General features: G+C 48.0%; 1 protein-coding gene across 1 annotated transcript in view; it reads right to left on the reverse strand.

The window, feature by feature from the left end:
• The window catches only part of CUBN (cubilin), a 288,242-nt gene that overhangs the window by 192,410 nt on the left and 76,383 nt on the right, over positions 1–19,449 (reverse strand). Inside the window, 6 exon segments of the mRNA XM_038755639.1 lie at positions 3,767–3,897; positions 4,770–4,986; positions 5,374–5,539; positions 10,578–10,756; positions 12,582–12,726; positions 17,056–17,246. Of these exon segments, the coding sequence (XP_038611567.1) occupies positions 3,767–3,897; positions 4,770–4,986; positions 5,374–5,539; positions 10,578–10,756; positions 12,582–12,726; positions 17,056–17,246 (1,029 nt within the window).

Consider the following 19,449-nt stretch of genomic DNA (forward strand, 5'->3'; position numbering starts at 1 on the left):
TATTATTATTATTATTATTATTCGCTTGGAACAGTGCTTTGCACATAGTAAGCACTTAACAAATGCCATCATTATTATTATTAGTATTATTACAGACAAGGGAACTGAGGCCCAGAGAAGTGAAGTGACTTGCCCAAAGTCACCCAGCTGACAATTAGCGGGGTCAGGATTTGAACCCACGACCTCCGACTCCTCAGCCCTGCCTCTTCCCACTGAGCCCCGCTGCTTCTCTAAAGGGGATCCTTTTCTCCGACGATTATCCAACCTAGAAATTCATTCGATCGTCTTTATTGAGCACTTACTGTGGGCAGGGCACTGTACTAAGCGCTTGGGAAGTCCAAGTCGGCAACATCTAGAGATGATCCCTACCCAACAGTGGTCTCCCAGGCTAGAAGTGAGTCTAAAAATCTCACCTGAAAGTGTCATCCAGTAAACCACCGGTCCCACCCAGCGGCCCACGCGGGCCAGGGGTCTGTCTCCATCAGGGGTCCGAGAATAGTTGGAGCTTGGTGACAATTAGAGAAGCAGCGTGGCTCAGTGGAAAGAGCCCGGACTTTGGAGTCAGAGGTCATGGGTTCGAATCCCAGCTGCGTGACTTTGGGCAAGTCACGTCACTTCTCTATGCCTCCGTTCCCTCATCTGAAAAATGGGGATTAAGACTGCGGACCCCACGTAGGACAACCTGATCACCTTGTAACCTCCCCAGAGCTTAGAACGGTGCTTTGCATATAGTAAACACTTAATAAATGCCATCATTATTATTATTATTGCTTTCCTGATCCTAGCTTCCAGGTTAGAGATGAACTCTCCAACACTCCATATTTCTCCCCTCTCCATCCCTGACTTTTCGGACTTTTCTCCCCATGGAGACAGGTTGAAGTAGCGGAGTGACAAGCCCCTCTCCGTGGCCCTTTCCTTCTCTTTTCGCTGCCTCTGAGTGCTTCACCCCGATGCCCCTTTCTCTTACACCTGACAGAATAAGGCCCCGGGAGCCAGAAGGACTTGGTTTCTCATCCCAGCTCCACCACCTGTCTGCCAGGTGAACCTGGGCAAGTCATTTCACTTCTCCGTGCCTCAGTTACCTCATCTGTCAAATGGGGATCAAGGCTGTGAGCCCTGTGTGGGGCAGGGACTGTGTCCAACTGTGTAGCTCAGTGGAAAGAGCCCGGGCTTTGGAGTCAGAGGTCATGGGTTTGAATCCCGACTCCACCACATGTCTGCTGTGTGATCTTGGGCAAGTCACTTCGCTTCTCTGAGCCTCAGTTACCTCATCTGGAAAATGGGGATTAAGACTGTGAGCCCCACGTGGGACAACTTGATCACCTTGTATCCCCTCCCCAGTGCTTAGAACAGTTCTTGGCACATAGTAAGCACTTAACAAATGCTATTATTATTATTATTATTATTATTATTATTTACCTTGTATCTACCCCAGACCTTAGTAAAGCACCTGGCACGTAGTAAGCACTCAATAAGTACCACAAGTATAATAATAATAATGATGGTATTTGTTAACCACTTACTATGTGCAAACCACTGTTCTAAGTGCTGAGGAGGTTACAAGGTGATCAGGTTGTCCCACGGGGGGCTCACAGTTTTAATCCCCATTTTACAGACGAGGGAACTGAGGCACAGAGAATAATAATAATAATAATAAGAATAATAATAAGAATAATAATAAGAATAATGGCATTTATTAAGCATTTACAATGTGCAAAGCACTGTTCTAAGTGCTGGGGAGGTTACAAAGTGATCAGGTTGTCCCATGGGGGCTCACAGTTTTAATCCCCATTTTACAGATGAGGGAACTGAGGCACAGAGAATAATAATAATAATAATAATAATAATGGCATTTATTAAGCATTTACAATGTGCAAAGCACTGTTCTAAGTGCTGGAGAGGTTACAAGGTGATCAGTTTGTCCCACGGGGGGCTCACAGTTTTAATTCCCATTTTACAGATGAGGTAAATGAGGCACAGAGAATAATAATAATAATAATAATGGCATTTATTAAGTGCTTACAATGTGCAAAGCACTGTTCTAAGCACTAGGGAGGTTACAAGGTGATCAGGTTGTCCCACGGGGGGCCCACGGTTTTAATCCCCATTTTACAGATGAGGTAACTGAGGCACAGAGAATAATAATAATAATAATAATAATAATAATAATAATAATGGCATTTATTAAGCGCTTACTATGTGCAAAGCACTGTTCTGAGTGCTGAGGAGGTTACAAGGTGATCATGTTGTCCCATGGGGGGCTCACAGTTTTAATCCCCATTTTAGAGATGAGGGAACTGAGGCATGGAGAAGTGAAGTGACTTGCCCAAAGTCACAAACTGACAGTTGGAGGAGCCGGGATTTGAACCCATGACCTCTGACTCCAAAGCCCGGGCGCTTTCCACTGAGCCACGCTGCTTCTCTTAATAATAATTATATAATTATATCCATTATTTATTTAATTATACATTAATTAATTACATTTATGTTTATATTTATTATTATATAATTATATGATAATAATTATTATTATCTTTCCCTCGCCCTCCTCCCACACCAAACCCTACTCCCTCCCCTCTGCACATGGGTATTCTGGACAGCTTCATTGCTTTAAGGACAACAGAATGTGAGCCCACTTCTAGACTGTGAGCCCTCTGTTGGGTAGGGACCATTTCTATATGTTGCCAACCTGGACTTCCCAAGCGCTTAGTACAGTGCTCTGCACACAGTAAGCGCTCAATAAAGATGACTGAATGAATGAATGAAGGAACAGAATGGGTCTTCCCCAGGAGCAGTCACAAAAAAGAAGCGGGGAGAGAATTGACAGCCCTCAGATGTAGTTCCAGGCTCAGACAGGCCTTGGGAATTCCACTTGCCTCCCAGAATTAAAGTTTGGCCCAGGACAGCTAGTCCCTGGGCAACATCTATCCTACCTGGCATCGCTGGGGGGAAGAACTCGCTGATGGGGGAAGAACTCGCTGATTCTCCGGGAGAGTCCCGGGCTAGTAAATGCGGGGGTGAAGCAGGAGTGGCGGCTCTCCCAACTGGCCCAAATGGAATGGCTCTGGCTCCCCAGAAGCCCGTGGCCAAGGATGGAATCTAAAAAATCTCCAGTGGCTACCAATCAATCTGCGCATTAGGCAGAAACTCCTCACCCTCGGCTTCAAGGCTGTCCATCACCTCGCCCCCTCCTACATCACCTCCCTTCTCTCCTTCTCCAGCCCAGCCCACACCCTCTGCTCCTCTGCCACTAATCTCCTCACTGTGCCTCGTTCTCGCCTGTCCCGCCATCGACCCCCGGCCCACGTCATCCCCCTGGCCTGGAATGCCCTCCCTCCCAACATCCACCAAGCTAGCTCTCTTCCTCCCTTCAAGGCCCTACTGAGAGCTCACCTCCTCCAGGAGGCCTTCCCAGACTGAGCCCCCCCTTCCTCTCCCCCTCGTCCCCCTTTCCATCCCCCGTCTTACCTCCTTCCCTTCCCCACAGCACCTGTATATATGTATATATGTTTGTACATATTTATTACTCTATTTATTTATCTTACTTGTACATATCTATTCTATTTATCTTATTTTGTTAATGTGTTTGGTTTTGTTCTCTGTCTCTCCCTTCAACACTGTGAGCCCACTGTTGGGTAGGGATTGTCTCTATATGTTGCCAACTTGCACTTCCCAAGTGCTTAGTACAGTGCTCTGCACACAGTAAGTGCTCAATAAATACGATTGATTGATTGATTGATTGATGGAGGAGGATACTCTCTCTTACCAGTAGAAGCATTGATGGTGATGTAACTGGCCGCAAAGCCCTCGAACGCCAAGTCAGAGTCCGTCACCAAGAACAGCGTCAGCGTGTTGTCACTGCTGGTTAGAGACGGAGGGACCGACTTTCCACAAAACCTGTGCCCAGCAAGAAAGCATGTCACAGTATTCGTTAGCAGGGCTTACCACACACCTCCTCATTGTCTTGACCCAACTTGGCAACCACAATCAGAGCACAAGATGCCCAAGTGCGTAGGCGAGACCTGGAATGGGGACATCAGAACCCAGGGCCTATTTGAGCAAGAGTTCCAGGGCCAAGCTAGCCGAAGAGCAGAAATGTTCAGCCTGAATTGTGGCTTTTGATGAAGGCCAAAGGGAAGAAAAATCAGGGAAGCAGAGAGAAAAGGGGCTGCAGAATGGGGCCACCAAGGGAGAGAAGAGGGAGGGAGGTGGAGAGGAACTGTAGCAAGAGCTGAAGAAAGCAGAATCTGGAGAAATTTGGCCATTTGGGGTTACTTCAGGGACAAAAAGGAAATCCCACAGGCAGGTAGGACTCTCTCCAGTCTAGTGGGGCAGGACTTGCAGAGACACCCACCGACTTTGGCCTTAAATTTAACAATGGTATTTGTTAAGCGTTTACTTGGTACCAAACACAGGGCTGAGCCTGGGGTATATACAGCACAATCAGTTCACAGTTCCCGCCCCACACAGGGCTTAAAGTCAAAGGGGAAGGAGAACAGATATTTGATCCCCATTTACAGATGAAGAAATGGAGGTGCAGAGAAGTTCACATGGCAGGTCAGGAGTCCCAGGCCATGGTCCTTCCTTCAGCTCCTTCATCGAGCCAATTTCTGTAGCATGATGATACAGATTTAAGTCTCTCTCTGGCCCCCACCGGAGCCTATAGGTGAGACCTGGGTGTTCCCTGGATTTGAAGGATTGAAATGCACCCTTGGGTTCCAGCCTTTCATTTCACTAGGCCCCAGGAGGCACAAAAGAGGACAGGGTACCTGCCAAGCGTTGTCTCAGTGCCATTGTCATAGACCAGCAAATAGTCAGCGGTGCAGTTGTAGTGAAAGTCCAGGTGGAAAGCGGAGAAGCTCAGTCGGATCCGGAAGCCTGGCATCACCGAGATGAACCACGTGCAGTTGATGCCATGTGGGTAGGGGTTCGGATGGCCAGGGCTGTGAATCGTTCCCGTTGTCGCTGTCAGGATTTCCCCACAGACTGAGGAGGATACAGAGAACGACAACTGGATCAAAGCAAACTTCTGTCTAAGTTCTGGTAGGACAGTCCTCCAACCTCCATGAGCAGGGGACAGAGGAAGAGCCGGATTTGTTTCCACAGGGGCCATTAGAGCCGAGCCCTGCACCAGTTCAGCGTGGTGGAAAGTTCCCAGGTCAAGAAAAAAGACTTGTCTCTGTGCCCTGGATCCCAACAGCATCATCATAAGGGGAGGAAATCTCAGAAGCTATTCAAGGGCAGGGATGACATCCTTCCATTTTTTGGTACTTTCCCAAGGGCTTAATATGGGGCTTTTCACAGACGGTGTGCTCAATAAATATGATCTAGGGTGATGAAGTCAAGAGAAGAAACAACAAGCCCCTGACATACCTAAATCAGCACTCCAGAACTCAGCCTTGAAGCCAAGATTTGCCGTGGAGGAGCTTGTCCTGAAGGTGACGCGAAGAGAATTATACGGGGACTTTATTAAAGTAGGGATGTCTGTGCCACAGTATTTTCGGCCTTGCGAGGTGTCCATACTGGATTCATCACCAATCTGCAAAACAACAAAGCCAGGGGTGAAATTGGGAGTTTCCGGTGCTCACGACCAAGTATGCCAGGCTGTCATGTGTCATCGGTCACGTTAACGTCCATTTCCCAAACTGTTGCCAACACAATCGACTGGAGAAGCAAGCGTGGTCAGTTTAACGACCGCAGCAGCATGTTAGAGCAAGCCACCTGAAAACGGTCTCAGTGACTCACGGTGTCCATCACTGGATGACTGTTCAACTTGGCCAAGGGATGTGACATGGGACAGAGGGGTGACTGGGACAGAGGCTGCAGGGGAGAGTTAAGAGCCTGTGGCCTTAGGAAGAACCTGATTTAGAACAGGATCTGGGCAGCAGGATTTCTCTGTTTGGGAAATGTTGGTGGCTCTCCTTCTTCAATACTGGGATGACCCTTCCCAATAGAGTAAAACAGGGCACTTAGTGAGAAAGCCGTTAGCAGAAACTGCTAAATAGGACACACTCATCCTGCACGGGGCAAGACGCTCAGAGCTGCCCACAGGAAGATTAGCCAGTCTGTCAATTGAATTTATTGAGCACTTAATAATAATAATAATGGTGGAATTTATTAAGTGCTTACTTCTTACGTTTCTTACTTCTTCTTACTTCTTACGCTTACGCTGCTTCTCCTGAGCACTTATTAATAATAATAATGATGGTATTTGTTAAGCGCTTACTGTGTACAAAGCACTGTTCTAAGCGCTGGGGGGATACAAGGTGATCAGGTGGTCCCATGGGGGGCTCACAGTCTTAATCCTCATTTTACAGATGAGGGAACTGAGGCACAGAGGAGTTGAGTGACTTGCCCAAAGTCACACAGCTGACAATAGGCAGAGCAGGGATTTGAACTCATGACCTCTGACTCTAAATGATAATAATAATAATGATGGCATTTATTAAGCACTTACTATGTGCAAAGCACTGTTCTAAGTGCTGGGGGGATACAAGGTGATCAGGTGGTCCCACGGGGGGCTCACAGTCTTAATCCCCATTTTACAGATGAGGGAACTGAGGCACAGAGAAGTTGAGTGACTAGCCCAAAGTCACACAGCTGACAATTGGCAGAGCTGGGATTTGAACCCATGACCTCTTACTCTAAATAATAATAATAATAATAATAATGTCATTTATTAAGCGCTTACTATGTGCAAAGCACTGTTCTAAGCACTGGGGGGATACAAGGCGATCAGGTGGTCCCGTGGGGGGCTCACAGTCTTAATCCCCATTTTACAGATGAGAGAACTGAGGCACAGAGAAGTTGAGTGACTTGCCCAAAGTCACACAGCTGACAACTGACAGAGCCGGGCTTTGAACCCATGACCTCTGACTCTAAAGCCCGGGCTCTTTCCACTGAGCCACACTGCTTCTCTTATTGTGTGCAGAGCACCGAACTAAGCACTTGGGAGAGAACAATATAAAAATATAGCAAACACATTCCCTGCCCACAGTGAGCTTACAGTCTAGAGGGAGAGACAAATATTAATATTCATTCATTCAATCAATAAATCAATCAATCGTATTTATTGAGCACTTACTGTGTGCAGAGCACTGTACTAAGCGCTTGGGAAGTACAAGTTGGCAACATCTAGAGATGGTCATTCATTCAATCATATTTATTGAACGCTTACTGTGTGCAGAGCACTGTACTAAGCGCTTAGGAAGTACAAGTGGCAACATCTAGAGACAGTCATTCATTCATTCATTCAATCGTATTTATTGAGCGATAACTGTGTGCAGAGCACTGGACTAAGCTCTTGGGAAGTCCAAGTTGGCAACATATAGAGATGGTCCCTACCCAACAGCGGGCTCACAGTCTAGAATAAATAAATAAATATGTGAAGAAGTGCTGTGGGGCTGGCAGAGGGGACGAATAAAGGGAGCAAGGCAGGGCAACACAGAAGGGAGTTGTGGAAAAGGAAAAGAGGGCTTTGTCAGGTAAGGCCTCTCGGAGGAGATGTGCCTTTGATAAGGCTTTGAAGAGGGAGAGAGTAATTGTCTGTCAGATATGAGGGGGAGGACATTCCGGACTGGAGGCAGAACATGGGTGAGAGGTCAGCGGTGAGATAAGACTAAGGTACAGTGAGAAGGTTAACATCAGCGGAGCGAAGAAGTGTGTGGGCTGGGTTGTAGGAAAATAGCGAGGTGAGATAGGAGGGGGCAAGATATTTGAGTGCTTTAAAGCCAATAGTGAGGAGGCTTTGTTTGAAGCCGAGTTGGATGGGCAGCGACTGGAGTTTCCTAAGGAGTGGGGAGACGTGGCCGGAACGTTTCTGTAGAAAGAGAATCCAAGCGGCAGAGTGAAGTACGGACTGGTGTGGGGAGAAACAGAATGTTGGGAGGTCAGCAAGGGGACTGGTAGAGTAACCAAGGTGGGATTGGATAATGGTAATAATAACAATAATAATTGTGGGATTTATTAAGTGCTTGCTACATGCCAGGAACTAAGCACTGGGGCAGATACCAGCAAATTGGGTTGGGCGCAGTCCCTGTTACACGTGGGGCTCACGGTCTCAATCCCCATTTTACAGATAATAATAATAATAATGGCATTTATTAAGTACTTACTATGTGCAAAGCACTGTTCTAAGCACTGTGGAGGTTACAAGGTGATCAGGTTGTCCCACAGGGGGCTCACAGTCTTAATCCCCCTTAATCCCCCTTTTACAGTTGAGGGAACTGAGGCACAGAGAAGTTAAGTGACTTGCCCAGAGTCACACAGCTGACAATTGGCAGAGCCGGGATTTGAACCCAGAACCTCTGACTCCAAAGCCCGTGCTCTTTCCACTGTGCCACGCTGCTGAGGTAACTGAGGCACAGAGAAGAGAAGTGACTTGCCCAGGGTCATGCAGCAGACAAGTGGCTTAAACAAGCGGTCAAGTGAGAAGCAGCATGGCTTAGTGTGTGACTTTGGGCAAGTCACTTAACTTCTCTGGGCCTCAGTGACCTCATCTGTAAAATGGGGATTAAGACTGACCACTTGATCACCTTGTAACCTCTTACTTAGAACAGCACTTAGAACAGTGTTTTGCACATAGTAAGCGCTTAAGAAATGCCATTATTATTATTATTAGTGGAAAGAGCATGGGCTTGGCAGTCAGAGGTCATGGGTTCTAAGCCTGGCTCCGCCACTTGTCTGTTGTGTGACCTTGGGCAAGCCACTTAACTTCTCTGTGCCTCAGTTCCCTCATCTGTAAAATGGAGATGAAGACTGTGAGCCCCACACGGGACAACCTGATTACTTTGTATCTACCCCAGCACTTAGAACAGTGCTTTGCACATAGTAAGCGCTTAATAAATGCCACTATTATTATTATTAGTGGAAAGAGCACGGGCTTGGCAGTCAGAGGTCATGGGTTCTAATCCCAGCTCCGCCACTTGTCTGTTGTGTGACCTTGGGCAAGCCGCTTAACTTCTCTGTGCCTCAGTTCCCTCATCTGTAAAATGGGGAGTAAGACTGTGAGACCCACGTGTGACAACCTGATTACCTTGTATCTACCCCAGCGCTTAGAACAGTGCTTGGCACATAGTAAGCGCTTAATAAATGCCATTATTATTATTATTAGTGGAAAGAGCACGGGCTTGGGAGTCAGGGGTCATGGGTTCTAATCCCGGCTCCGCCACTTGTCTGTTGTGTGACCTTGGGCAAGCCACTTAACTTCTCTGTGCCTCAGTTCCCTCATCTGTAAAATGGGGATTAAGACTGTGAGCCCCACATGGGACAACCTGATTACCTTGTATCTGCCCCAGCGCTTAGAACAGTGCTTGGCACATAGTAAGAGCTTAACAAATACCATAATTATTATTAATAGTAGTAAGTGGCAGAGCCAGTATATGAATCCATGAGCTTCTGATTCCCAGGCCCATGACCTATCCACTGTGCCATGCTTAGCATAGTAGCAGTTTGGATGGTGAGGAAAGGGTGGATTTTAGCGATGTTGTGAAGGTCGAACTACAGGAATTAGTGTGGATTGAATATGTGGGTTGAATGAGAGCGTGTACTCAAGGATAAAGCCAAGGTATGGGCTTGTGAGATACCAAGGGTGGTGGTTCCAATCTACAGTGAGGGGAAAGTCAGGGGGAGGACAGGGTTTGGGTGGGAAGATACGAAGTTCTGCTTTAGACACATTACATTTGAGGTGACGGGAGGACGTCCAAGTAGGGGTGACCTGAAGGCAGGAGGAGATGTGAAACTGCATGGAGGAAGAGAGAGCAGGGCTGGAGATGTAGATTTGGTTATCATCCACATGGGTGGAAATAATAATAATAATAATAATAATAATAATAATAATAATAATAATAATAATAATAATAATAATGTCATCCATGTAGAGGTGGCCATTGAAGCTATAATAATAATAATAATAATGGCATTTGTTAAGCACTTACTATGTGCAAAGCACTGTTCTAAGCACTGGGGAAGATACAAGGTGATTAGGTTGTCCCACATGGGGCTCACAGTCTTAATCCCCATTTTCCAGATGGGGGAACTGAGGCACAGAGAAATTGAGCCACTTGCCCAAAGTCACACAGCTGACAATTGGCGGAGCCGGGATTTGAACTCATGACCTCTGGCTCTTTCCACTGAGCCACGCTGCTTCTCTAGTAGTCGTAGTAGTGGTAGTTGAAGCCATGTGAATAAATGAGTTCTCCAAGGGCATGGGTGTAGATGGAGAATAGAAGGTGACCCAGAACTGAACCCAGAGGGACACCCAAACTTAGAGAGTGGAAGCAGTGTGGCTCAATGGAAAGAGCACAGGCTTTGGAGTCAAAGGTCATGGGTTCAAATCCCAGCTCCACCACTTGTCAGCTGTGTGACTTTGGGCAAGTTACTTAACTTCTCTGAGCCTCAGTTACCTCATCTGTAAAATGGGGATTAAGACTGTGAGCCCCACGTGGGACAACCTGATCACCTTGTATCCTCCCCAGTGCTTAGAACAGTGCTTTGCACATAGTAAGCACTTAATAAATGTCATTATTATTATTAAGGCAGAGGAGGCAGAAGGTCTCATCTTTGGCGCGTACGATTACCTCAACGTAATCCGAACCACAGCCTGGAGACTCGGCAATATGAAAGGCGAGGAATTTGAGCAAGATCTCTTGGCCCAGAGGCTGGCGGATGATCCACTCACAGGTCCCGGCGTATGGGTAGGCCCGGGGATAGTATGGAGACTGTAGGGTTCCAGTCCCACTCAGCTCCCCTCCACAAGCTGCAACAGAAAACTGGCTCTAAATTAACATTTACTTTCTTTTTCTCAGATTCTAAGGCTCTGGTTCTCTCTCCCGCCCTCTGTCTCCGAGTCTCTCTTTCCAACTCTTTCTCTTTTTAATAATATTTGTTATGCACTTTCTATGTGCCAGGGACTGTCGAAGTAAGCACTGGGACAGATACAAGCTAATCAGGTTGGACGCAGTCCGTGGCTCACGGTCTTAATCCCCGTTTTACAGATGAGGTAACTGGGGGAACAGAGAAGTTGAGAAAATTGCCGTAGGTCATACTGCAGATAAGTGGTGAGGCTGAGATTAGAACTCAGGTCTTCTGATTCTTAGGCCCATACTCTTTCCACTAATAGTAATAATAAAAATGATGGCATTTATTAAGCGCTTACTATGTGCAAAGCACTGTTCTAAGCGCTGGGGAGGTTACAAGGTGATCAGGTTGTCCCACATGGGGCTCACAGTCTTAATCCCCATTTTACAGATGAGGTAACTGAGGCACAGAGAAGTTAAGTGACTTGCCCAAAGCCACACAGCTGACAAGTGGTGGAGCTGGGATTTGAACCCATGACCTCTGACTCCAAAGCCCAGACTCTTTCCACTGAGCCATGCTGCTTCTCTGAGCCATGCTGCCACTAGGCCACACTGCTCCTTGTCTTTCTGTCTCTTTATCTCTTTCTATAGTTGTCTCTCTAGCTTTGTCTCTCTCTCTTCCTTTATCTCTCTCCATCTCTCTGTCTTCCCATCACTCTGTCTTTGTCTCCACTTTGTTTCTGCATCTCAGTAATAATAATGATGGCATTTATTAAGCGCTTACTATATGCTGATCTAAGCGCTGGGGAGGTTACAAGGTGAACAGGTTGTCCCCCGGGGTGGGGGGTGTAAAATGAGTTACCTCATTTTACAGATAATAATAATGATAATGATAGTACTTATTAAGCGCTTACTATGTGCAAAGCACTGTTCTAAGCGCTCGGAGGATACAAGGTGATCAGGTTGTCCCACGTGGGGCTCACAGTCTTAATCCCCATTTTACAGATGAAGGAACTGAGGCACAGAGAACTTAAGTGACTTGCCCACAGTTGGGGTGGGGGGGCGGGGGGTAACAGTCTTAATCCCCATTTTACAGATGAGGTAACTGGGGCTCGGAGAAGTGAAGTCACTTGCCCAAAGTCACACAGCTGACAATTGGTGGAGGCAGGATTTGAACCCATCACCTCAGACTCCAAAGCCCGGGCTCTTTCCACTGAGCCACGCTGCTTCTCTATCATTTTGCCTGTCTTTTTTTCCCTCTCTCTGTATTTCTGTCTTTATCTCCCTTTCTTAAATGTTGTAATTTGTGGGCAGGGATCACATCTACCAACTCTTTTACACTGTAGTTTTCCAGCTCTCAGTGCAGTACTCTTCACACAGTGAGCACTCAATAAATACCACGGATTGATTTTTTGGTGTAGCTCTGCCTCTCCACCACTCTCTTTGCCTGTCTCTTCCTCACTCTGTCTTCCTATGTCTCTCTCTGTCTGCCTCTTTATGTCTCTATTTGCATCTCCCTCTGACATCTATGCCCCGTCTCTCTTTCTCTTGTATCTCTTTCTACATGTGACAGAAGATACTAAGCAACTCTCGAAGGCAACGAGAAATCAAACTTTGGCAGGCGGAGAGATGCTACTGGGACATGTTACCAAATCTGTGAAGCAAGCGCAGTACCACTCAGCACATCACCCAGCCTTAACCAGTTAATGCTCATCTGAAATCTACCGGAACAGAATCCAGAAATGTGGATGTTTCTTGGATGTTGCCAAGATGCCAGCTCCTTACCAACTTGGTAGGTGGCTTTGAAGCTGGCCTTCTGCGCAGAGGGGTCCGACTTAAACCTGACCCAGATGCTGCTGGAAATGGAGACGACGAGGGTCGGAGTCATGTTTCCACAGATCTTTCTCAGTAACGTCTCCCCATCACGGACCTAAGGAGAAGCAAAAATAATGACATTGCACACTGGGCCCCTCTCAACTGGAACGGTGCCCTGAGCAGAGGGAAGACCTGTTCCAGAGATCAACGGGTGGGCCTCTAGGGCCAGTGGGCAGGGCCAGTCGAAGGCATTCTGGAAAGGGGGTGACACAGTTTCCCCACCTTCTCCCCTTCTAGATGGCAAGCTTGCTGTGGGCAGGGAATGTGTCTGTTCGTTGTTATACTGTATGCTCCCAACTGTACGCTTGGGTGTTCTGCACACAGTAAGTGCTCAATGAATAATAATAATAATTATGGTATTTGTTAAGAGCTTACGATGTGCCAAGCACTGTTCTAAGTGCTGGGGTAGATACAAGGTTATCAGTTTGTCCCAGGTGGGGCTCAAAGTCTTAATCCCTATTTTACAGCTGAGGTAACGGAGGGCACAGAGAAGTTAAATTCATTCATTCATTCAATTGCATTTATTGAGTGCTTACTGTGTGCAGAGCACTGTACTAAGTGCTTGGGAAGTACAAGTTGGCAACATAAGTGACTTGCCCAAAGTCACACAGCTGACAAGTGGCGGAGATGGGATTAGAACCCACGACCTCCGACTCCCAAGCCCGGGCTCTTTCTACTAAGCCACACTGCTCCTCTAATAATAATCATAATGATGGTACTTGTTAAGCACTTACTATGTGCCAAGCACTGTTCTAAGTGCTGGGGGAGATACAGTCACGTTGTCCCACATGGGGCTCACAGTCTGAATCCCCATTTTACAGATGAGGTAACTGAGGCCCAGAGAAATGAAGTGATCTGCCCAAAGTCACACAGCTGACAAGTGGCAGAGCCGGGATTAGAACCCATGACTTCTGACTCCCAAACCCGGGCTCTTTCCACTAAGCCACGCTACCTCTCTGCTTCTCAGTAACTAGGATTGAATGAATGAATCCCTCCTGGGGATTCATTGTCCTCACTGGGCCTCTCTGTTCTCCATATGGTCTCCCTCCTGTAAGAGTCCACCCTCAGGGCTCGGTTTCCAGGAACCAAAGCTCACGATGCTACATGTGGCTCAAAAGGACTCTTCCTGAGTGGGGCAGAGTGCTCCCCGCTACAACATCACTGGTCCAACCCCAGAGTCAGTGGGTCACCATGAGCAAATCGTCCTGGAATTTTCCCCGCTGACAAGGCAAGGCAGGGCAGGCTGAACTCTCCACGTGCTGTGTGCAGTGTGCCTTGGGCGGCTCTGTTGGGGAAAGGATGAAAAGACCAGGCAAGTGATAGCAAACAGAATAATACGCACAGGTCGCTGGTGCTGTTTTCCGCAAGTATGCGATTTCACGCAATTGTAGTGTTTCTCCAGGGGCCCCCAAGCCCTTCATTTACTCCAGAGCCTTTGTGCTCCCTTCCCAGGTCAGTGTGAAATCTGGACAGTATCCAAGTCATTGAGGTGGGAGGCTTGACACCAAAACCAAAAAAAAAACAAACAACCCCGCCGCCCCCCCATAAAATTGTCTAGTTCAGATGGGATGAGGGAAGAACACAGGGACTCAAGGCATCAGACAGAAACTCCTGACCAATGGCTTAATAATAACTATAATAATAATGAGAAATGTGGTATTAAGTACTTACTATGTGCCAAGTACAGTACTAAGCACTAGCTTAGATGCAGTATAAGCAGATTGGACGCAGTCCTTGCCCCAGTTCCTGTTCAGTTCCCGTTCAACACTTCCGGGGCACTTAATTCATTCAATCGTATTTATTGAGCACTTACTGTGTGCAGAGCACTGTGCTAAGTGCTTGGGAAGTACAAGTTGGCAACATATAGAGACAGTCCCTACCCAACAGTGGGCTCACAGTCTAGAAGCACACGTAACTCCCTTGGAACTTCTATTCATACCTTTTTCCTTTATTACTTCCTCCTGCCTGCAATGTATTTAAATGTCTGTCTCCCTAGTTAGATTGTAAGCTTCTTGAGGGCAGGGATCATAGCTACAATAGCTGTTGCACTCTCCCAAGTGCTTAGAACAGTGCCTTACACCCAGCAGGCGATAAATTCCATTGATTCGACTGACTGATTGATTGTTTGTGTGTGGAGGGATGCTGCGGGAAGATGATCCATGTGTCAGTGTGTAACTTCAGTGAAGAGACATTGGATGCAGGGAGACCTGGGATATGACAAAAGCGTTAGGGTGGAAACTGCGCAGGAAGAGAGGGAGGGATGGCTAGGGAAATGATGGGGAGTAAGAATTGGTATGAAAGCGAGAGTTGACAGCAAGTGAGGGGCCCACCCTCCATTACAGTGGACCATCTTGGGGAGTCAGTGCAGTTAGCATGGGGGGAGATTCACAGGGGAGTTTCAGCCTGATCTGCATTAGTTCCGGCATTCTCGAGAATGTGTTTTTATTACCGGGGTTGCTTAGAATGTGTTGGCATTGAGAGACAACTCAACAGCATAAAGCAAGACAAGACAAATCACAATCAATCACCAACGGTATCCATTGAGGGTAGAGCTAACTGTACTAAGCTTTGGGGAGAATATAGTACAACAGAGTTGGCAGACACGTTCCCTGCCCACGTAGAGCTTGCAGTCTAGAAGCTGCCTGAATATAGCACACCACTGTTGGAAGACAAGGTTGTACTTATGTGTGTCGGCCAGGTGAAGAGTGAATTCCCCAACATGAGTTTCCTTGGCATGAGGCTCTTCAAAAAAGCAACCCCTACGTGCTCTAGGAGAACTGGGGTTATTTGAGCCAGTAAGTGATAGTGGAACAGAAATGAATCCAGGCTCAAAGGGTTCAGCTTCTCTGTTGAGCACTGCAGTTCTTATTCCAGACACAAATACACGCAAACGCCACTCCCAAGTCCTGGCACCGTTCCCACTATAATCGATCCTGGCCATCTGTGGCAATTCTTATAATCTTCCGGCTGGGAGGGCAGAGTAGAGATGCCCTTGATTTGGTGGCTAGGTGGAAACTTTCACCCTTCCGCTTGGCCCCCTCCAAGGAACAGTCCTATGGTCACCCTGCCGGGGTCTCGAAGCCTCCCACCCCCAACACCCAGCCCGGCTCATGAGGGAATGGCCGGGCCCTGCTGATTAAAGGTCACTGAGCAGGCTGTTCAAGCATATTATCACAAGCCACACTGCGGAAACCCTGGGGACTGGCAGGCTGGAGATGTGGGTTTGGAGTGGAACATTGTAGAATTAGAATTTAGCCAAGGCAGCCAGATGTAATGAAGACACAGAAGTCCTAGGAAATGTTTCAAATGCTTGAAGGGGCCCCAAGGCTGCTCCAAAGGGCTGACTGTCCATCTCCGATTGGCGGGGTGGAGACAGAGGCCTTGGTGTGGGCATTTGGATTCACCCCAGCTCCCTAATAAATAAAGATGGTGCTCCTGGTTCTGGGGTGCCTGTCTGTGGGACCAGAGATCCAGGCCTATCTGCCCTGGATAGGTCAGAAAACACCTCAACCCCCCGGGAGCTGGCTCTGTTTCATCAAGGCAATCATACCAACTTCCTGCTTTCACCTGAGAACAGCCATCCAGGACACTCTGACACGTTTCAGCAAGAAACAGATGTCAGAAACCAAGCTCGACTTAACCAAGTCAAAGAGACAAATGTTTCCAGGGTCTGAGGAGGCAGCCACAGAGCAGTTCTGCAATCACTGCAGCCCCGTCAGAGGATGGCTTCATCCCTTCTGGCCAAAGCGGCCACAGGTCCCGTCATAGCTTCCCCCTCGTCGCTCCTCCTGCCCCCCAGCATAGAGAGGGGAGGGGGGAGGGAAGGCCAGAATTTCTTGGAAAATCTGAGTGAGTAAGGCTGGCACGGGAACCAGATGGGCGCCTTCCCTCCTAGATTCATGAGAACTAAGCAGGCCAACACACTGCATCGCTCTGTTTCTGCCGCTGCAGCAGATCAAACTCTGGTTCTGCCAGCAATTAGGAGCTGACACGCAAGGCTGGGCCAACAGAGGCTGCTTGTTCTCCCAGAAGATCTTGTGCCCAGGTTAGGGGATGGGGCTTTTCCAGCCTTTCTGCAGCCATCACAGAGCCTTGGGTGGTGTGGGGAGCTAGGCCCTCTCATCCAGTCAGACCACAGAGGCCAGTAGAGGGGCCAGCACCAATTTCCCCCTCCCACCCGGGGCTCAGCTTCAAGCTTGAAACTCCGCTACATGGGCCCATATTCCCAGACCCACCTTCAGTTGGTCATTCTCTCGCCATCCCCTCTCGGGCTTTAGATTTTGATAATCAAGGCTGCTTCCTCCCACCCCTGGGAGATTTCATCCCACCCTGGGCCCTGGAATTCTGGCCCTCAGGACAGGCGCGGCCCCCAGTCAGCAGGCACCTCAATATAACTGTGGGAACAGCCTTCAGGGCCATCTAGCTCCACATGGGTGATGTTGAGCTGGACGAGCTCTCCTGGAGGCTGTTTGATGATGTAGATGCATTGTCGGTTGCTAATGTAAGAGTTGGGCCAGTCCGGAGAGGCAATGACCCCTGCCCCGTCTGTGTAGTTCCCTCCGCAGCCAGGGTCCGCTGAAAGAGAGATGCAAAAAGAAGGTGTTTCTGTGAAACGTATGGGCTTGGGCCCCAGGCACAAAAGTCTACCATCCCCACGCCTGGCTCTCTAGGTGGAAACCCCTCCTTGCCAATTTCTGACATTTTCTGGCCTCCCCTCCTGTGGAAGCCAGAAGAATCCCAGAGAGGCGGGGGAGGAGGAAGAAGCAGGCCAAAAGACTTCTCCCCAGCTCCCCTCAACCAGCAGATCTTCAGACGCTCCCACTACATCTCCGAAAATCCCGTTCCTCTAGGGGCACAGAAGCTGGCAACCCAGGGAACCCCCAGAGACCTTGTTTCACCCAAGGGCAGAATGCCTTTTTAAGGATAGAAAGAACAACCCCCCAACCTAATACTGTAGCTAAAGGGCTTGCAGGGCTTGTGTCTTGCAGATGCTGTGCATCACATTTATCCACTCCAGCAGCCAAGAGAAAGACTCTGGCATTCATTCTTTTATTCCCTCACTGGTATATATTGAGAGCTTACTGTGTGCGGAGCACTGCACTAAGCACTTGGGAAAGCACGTTATAACAATAAACAGACACATTTCGAGCCCATGGCAAGCTTACGATCTAGAGGGGGAGACAGCCACTAATGTAAATAAATAAATTACAAATATGTACCTAAGTGCTGTGGGGCTGGGAGGGGAGATAATACTCATAATAATAATAATAATAATGGCATTTATTATGTGCTTACTATGTGCCAAGCACTGTTCTGAGAACTGGGGAGGTTACAAGGTGATCAAGTCGTCCTACCGGGGGCTCATAGTCTTCATCCCCATGTTACAGATGAGGTAACTGAGGCAAAGAGAAGTCAAGTGACTTGCCCAAAGTCACACAGCTGACAATTGGCGGAGCCGGAATTTGAACCCATGACCTCTGACTCCAAAGCCCGGGCTCTTTCCACTGAGCCACGCTGCTTCTCCGATGAGTAAAGATGAACAAAGGGAGCATGTCAGGGTAACGCAGAAGGGAGTGGGAGAAAAGGAAAGGGGTCTTGGTTAGGGAAGGCCTCTTGCAGGTGGCTTCAGTTAGACTTTGAAGGGGTGGAGAGTCAGATTTGAGCAGAGAGGGCAGTCCAGGCCAAAGGCAGGATGTGCGAGAGGGGTTGGCGGTGGTATAGACAAGATCGACGTACGGTGAGGAGGTTGGGATTGGTTGGAATAGTGCAGTTTGTGGGCTGGGTTGTAGTAGCAGAGTAGTGAGGTTGGGGTGGATGGTAGATGATTGAATGCTTTAAAGCAAATGATGAGGAGTTTTTGTTGGATGTGGAGGGGGATGGACAACCACCGGTGGTCCTTGAAGAGCAGGGAAACGTGGCTTGAGCGTTTTTGTAGAAAAAAATGTGATCTGAGCAGCAGAGTGAAGTATGTTCTGGAGTGTGGAGAGACAGGAGGCAGGGATCAAGGTGGGATAGGGTAAGTGATTGGATTAACATGGTAGCAGTTTGGATGGAGAGGAAAGGGTGGATTTTAGTGATGTTCTGAAGGGGGGACTGACAGGATTTAGTGATGGATTGACTATGTGGGCTGAATGAGAGAGAGGAGGCAAGAATAATGCAAAGGTTATGAGCTTGTGAGACAAGGATGGGAAAGCCACAGGGAGGACAGGGTTTGGGTAGGAAGATAAGGAGCTCAGTTTTGGACATGCTAAGCTTGAGGTGATGGGAGGACATGCAAGTACAGCGTGGCTCAGTGGAAAGAGCATGGGCTTTGGAGTCAGAGGTTATGGTTCAAATCCCAGCTCTGCCAATTGTCAGCTGTGTGACTTTGGGCAAGTCACTTGACTTCTCTGTGCCTCAGTTACCTCATCTGGAAAATGGGAATTAAGACTGTGAGCCCCCCGTGGGACAACCTGATCACCTTGTAACCTCCCCAGAGCTTAGAACAGTGCTTTGCACATAGTAAGAATTTAATAAATGCCATCATTATTATTACTAAATAGAGATGTCTTCAAGGCAGGAGGAGATGTGAGACTGGAGAGAGGGAGAAAGATCAGGGCTGGAGATGTACATTTGGGAATCATCCGCACAGAGGTGGTAGTTGAAGCCATGGAAGTGAAAGAGTTCTCCAAGGGAGTGGGTGTAGATGGAGAATAGAGGGGACCGAGAACTGACCCTTGAGGGACCCCCACAGTTAGGAGGTGGGAGGCAGAGGAGAAACCCACAAAAGAGACTGAAA

The sequence above is a fragment of the Tachyglossus aculeatus genome, chromosome 13 (assembly GCF_015852505.1).
Source record: "Tachyglossus aculeatus isolate mTacAcu1 chromosome 13, mTacAcu1.pri, whole genome shotgun sequence".
Classification (NCBI taxonomy): domain Eukaryota; kingdom Metazoa; phylum Chordata; class Mammalia; order Monotremata; family Tachyglossidae; genus Tachyglossus; species Tachyglossus aculeatus.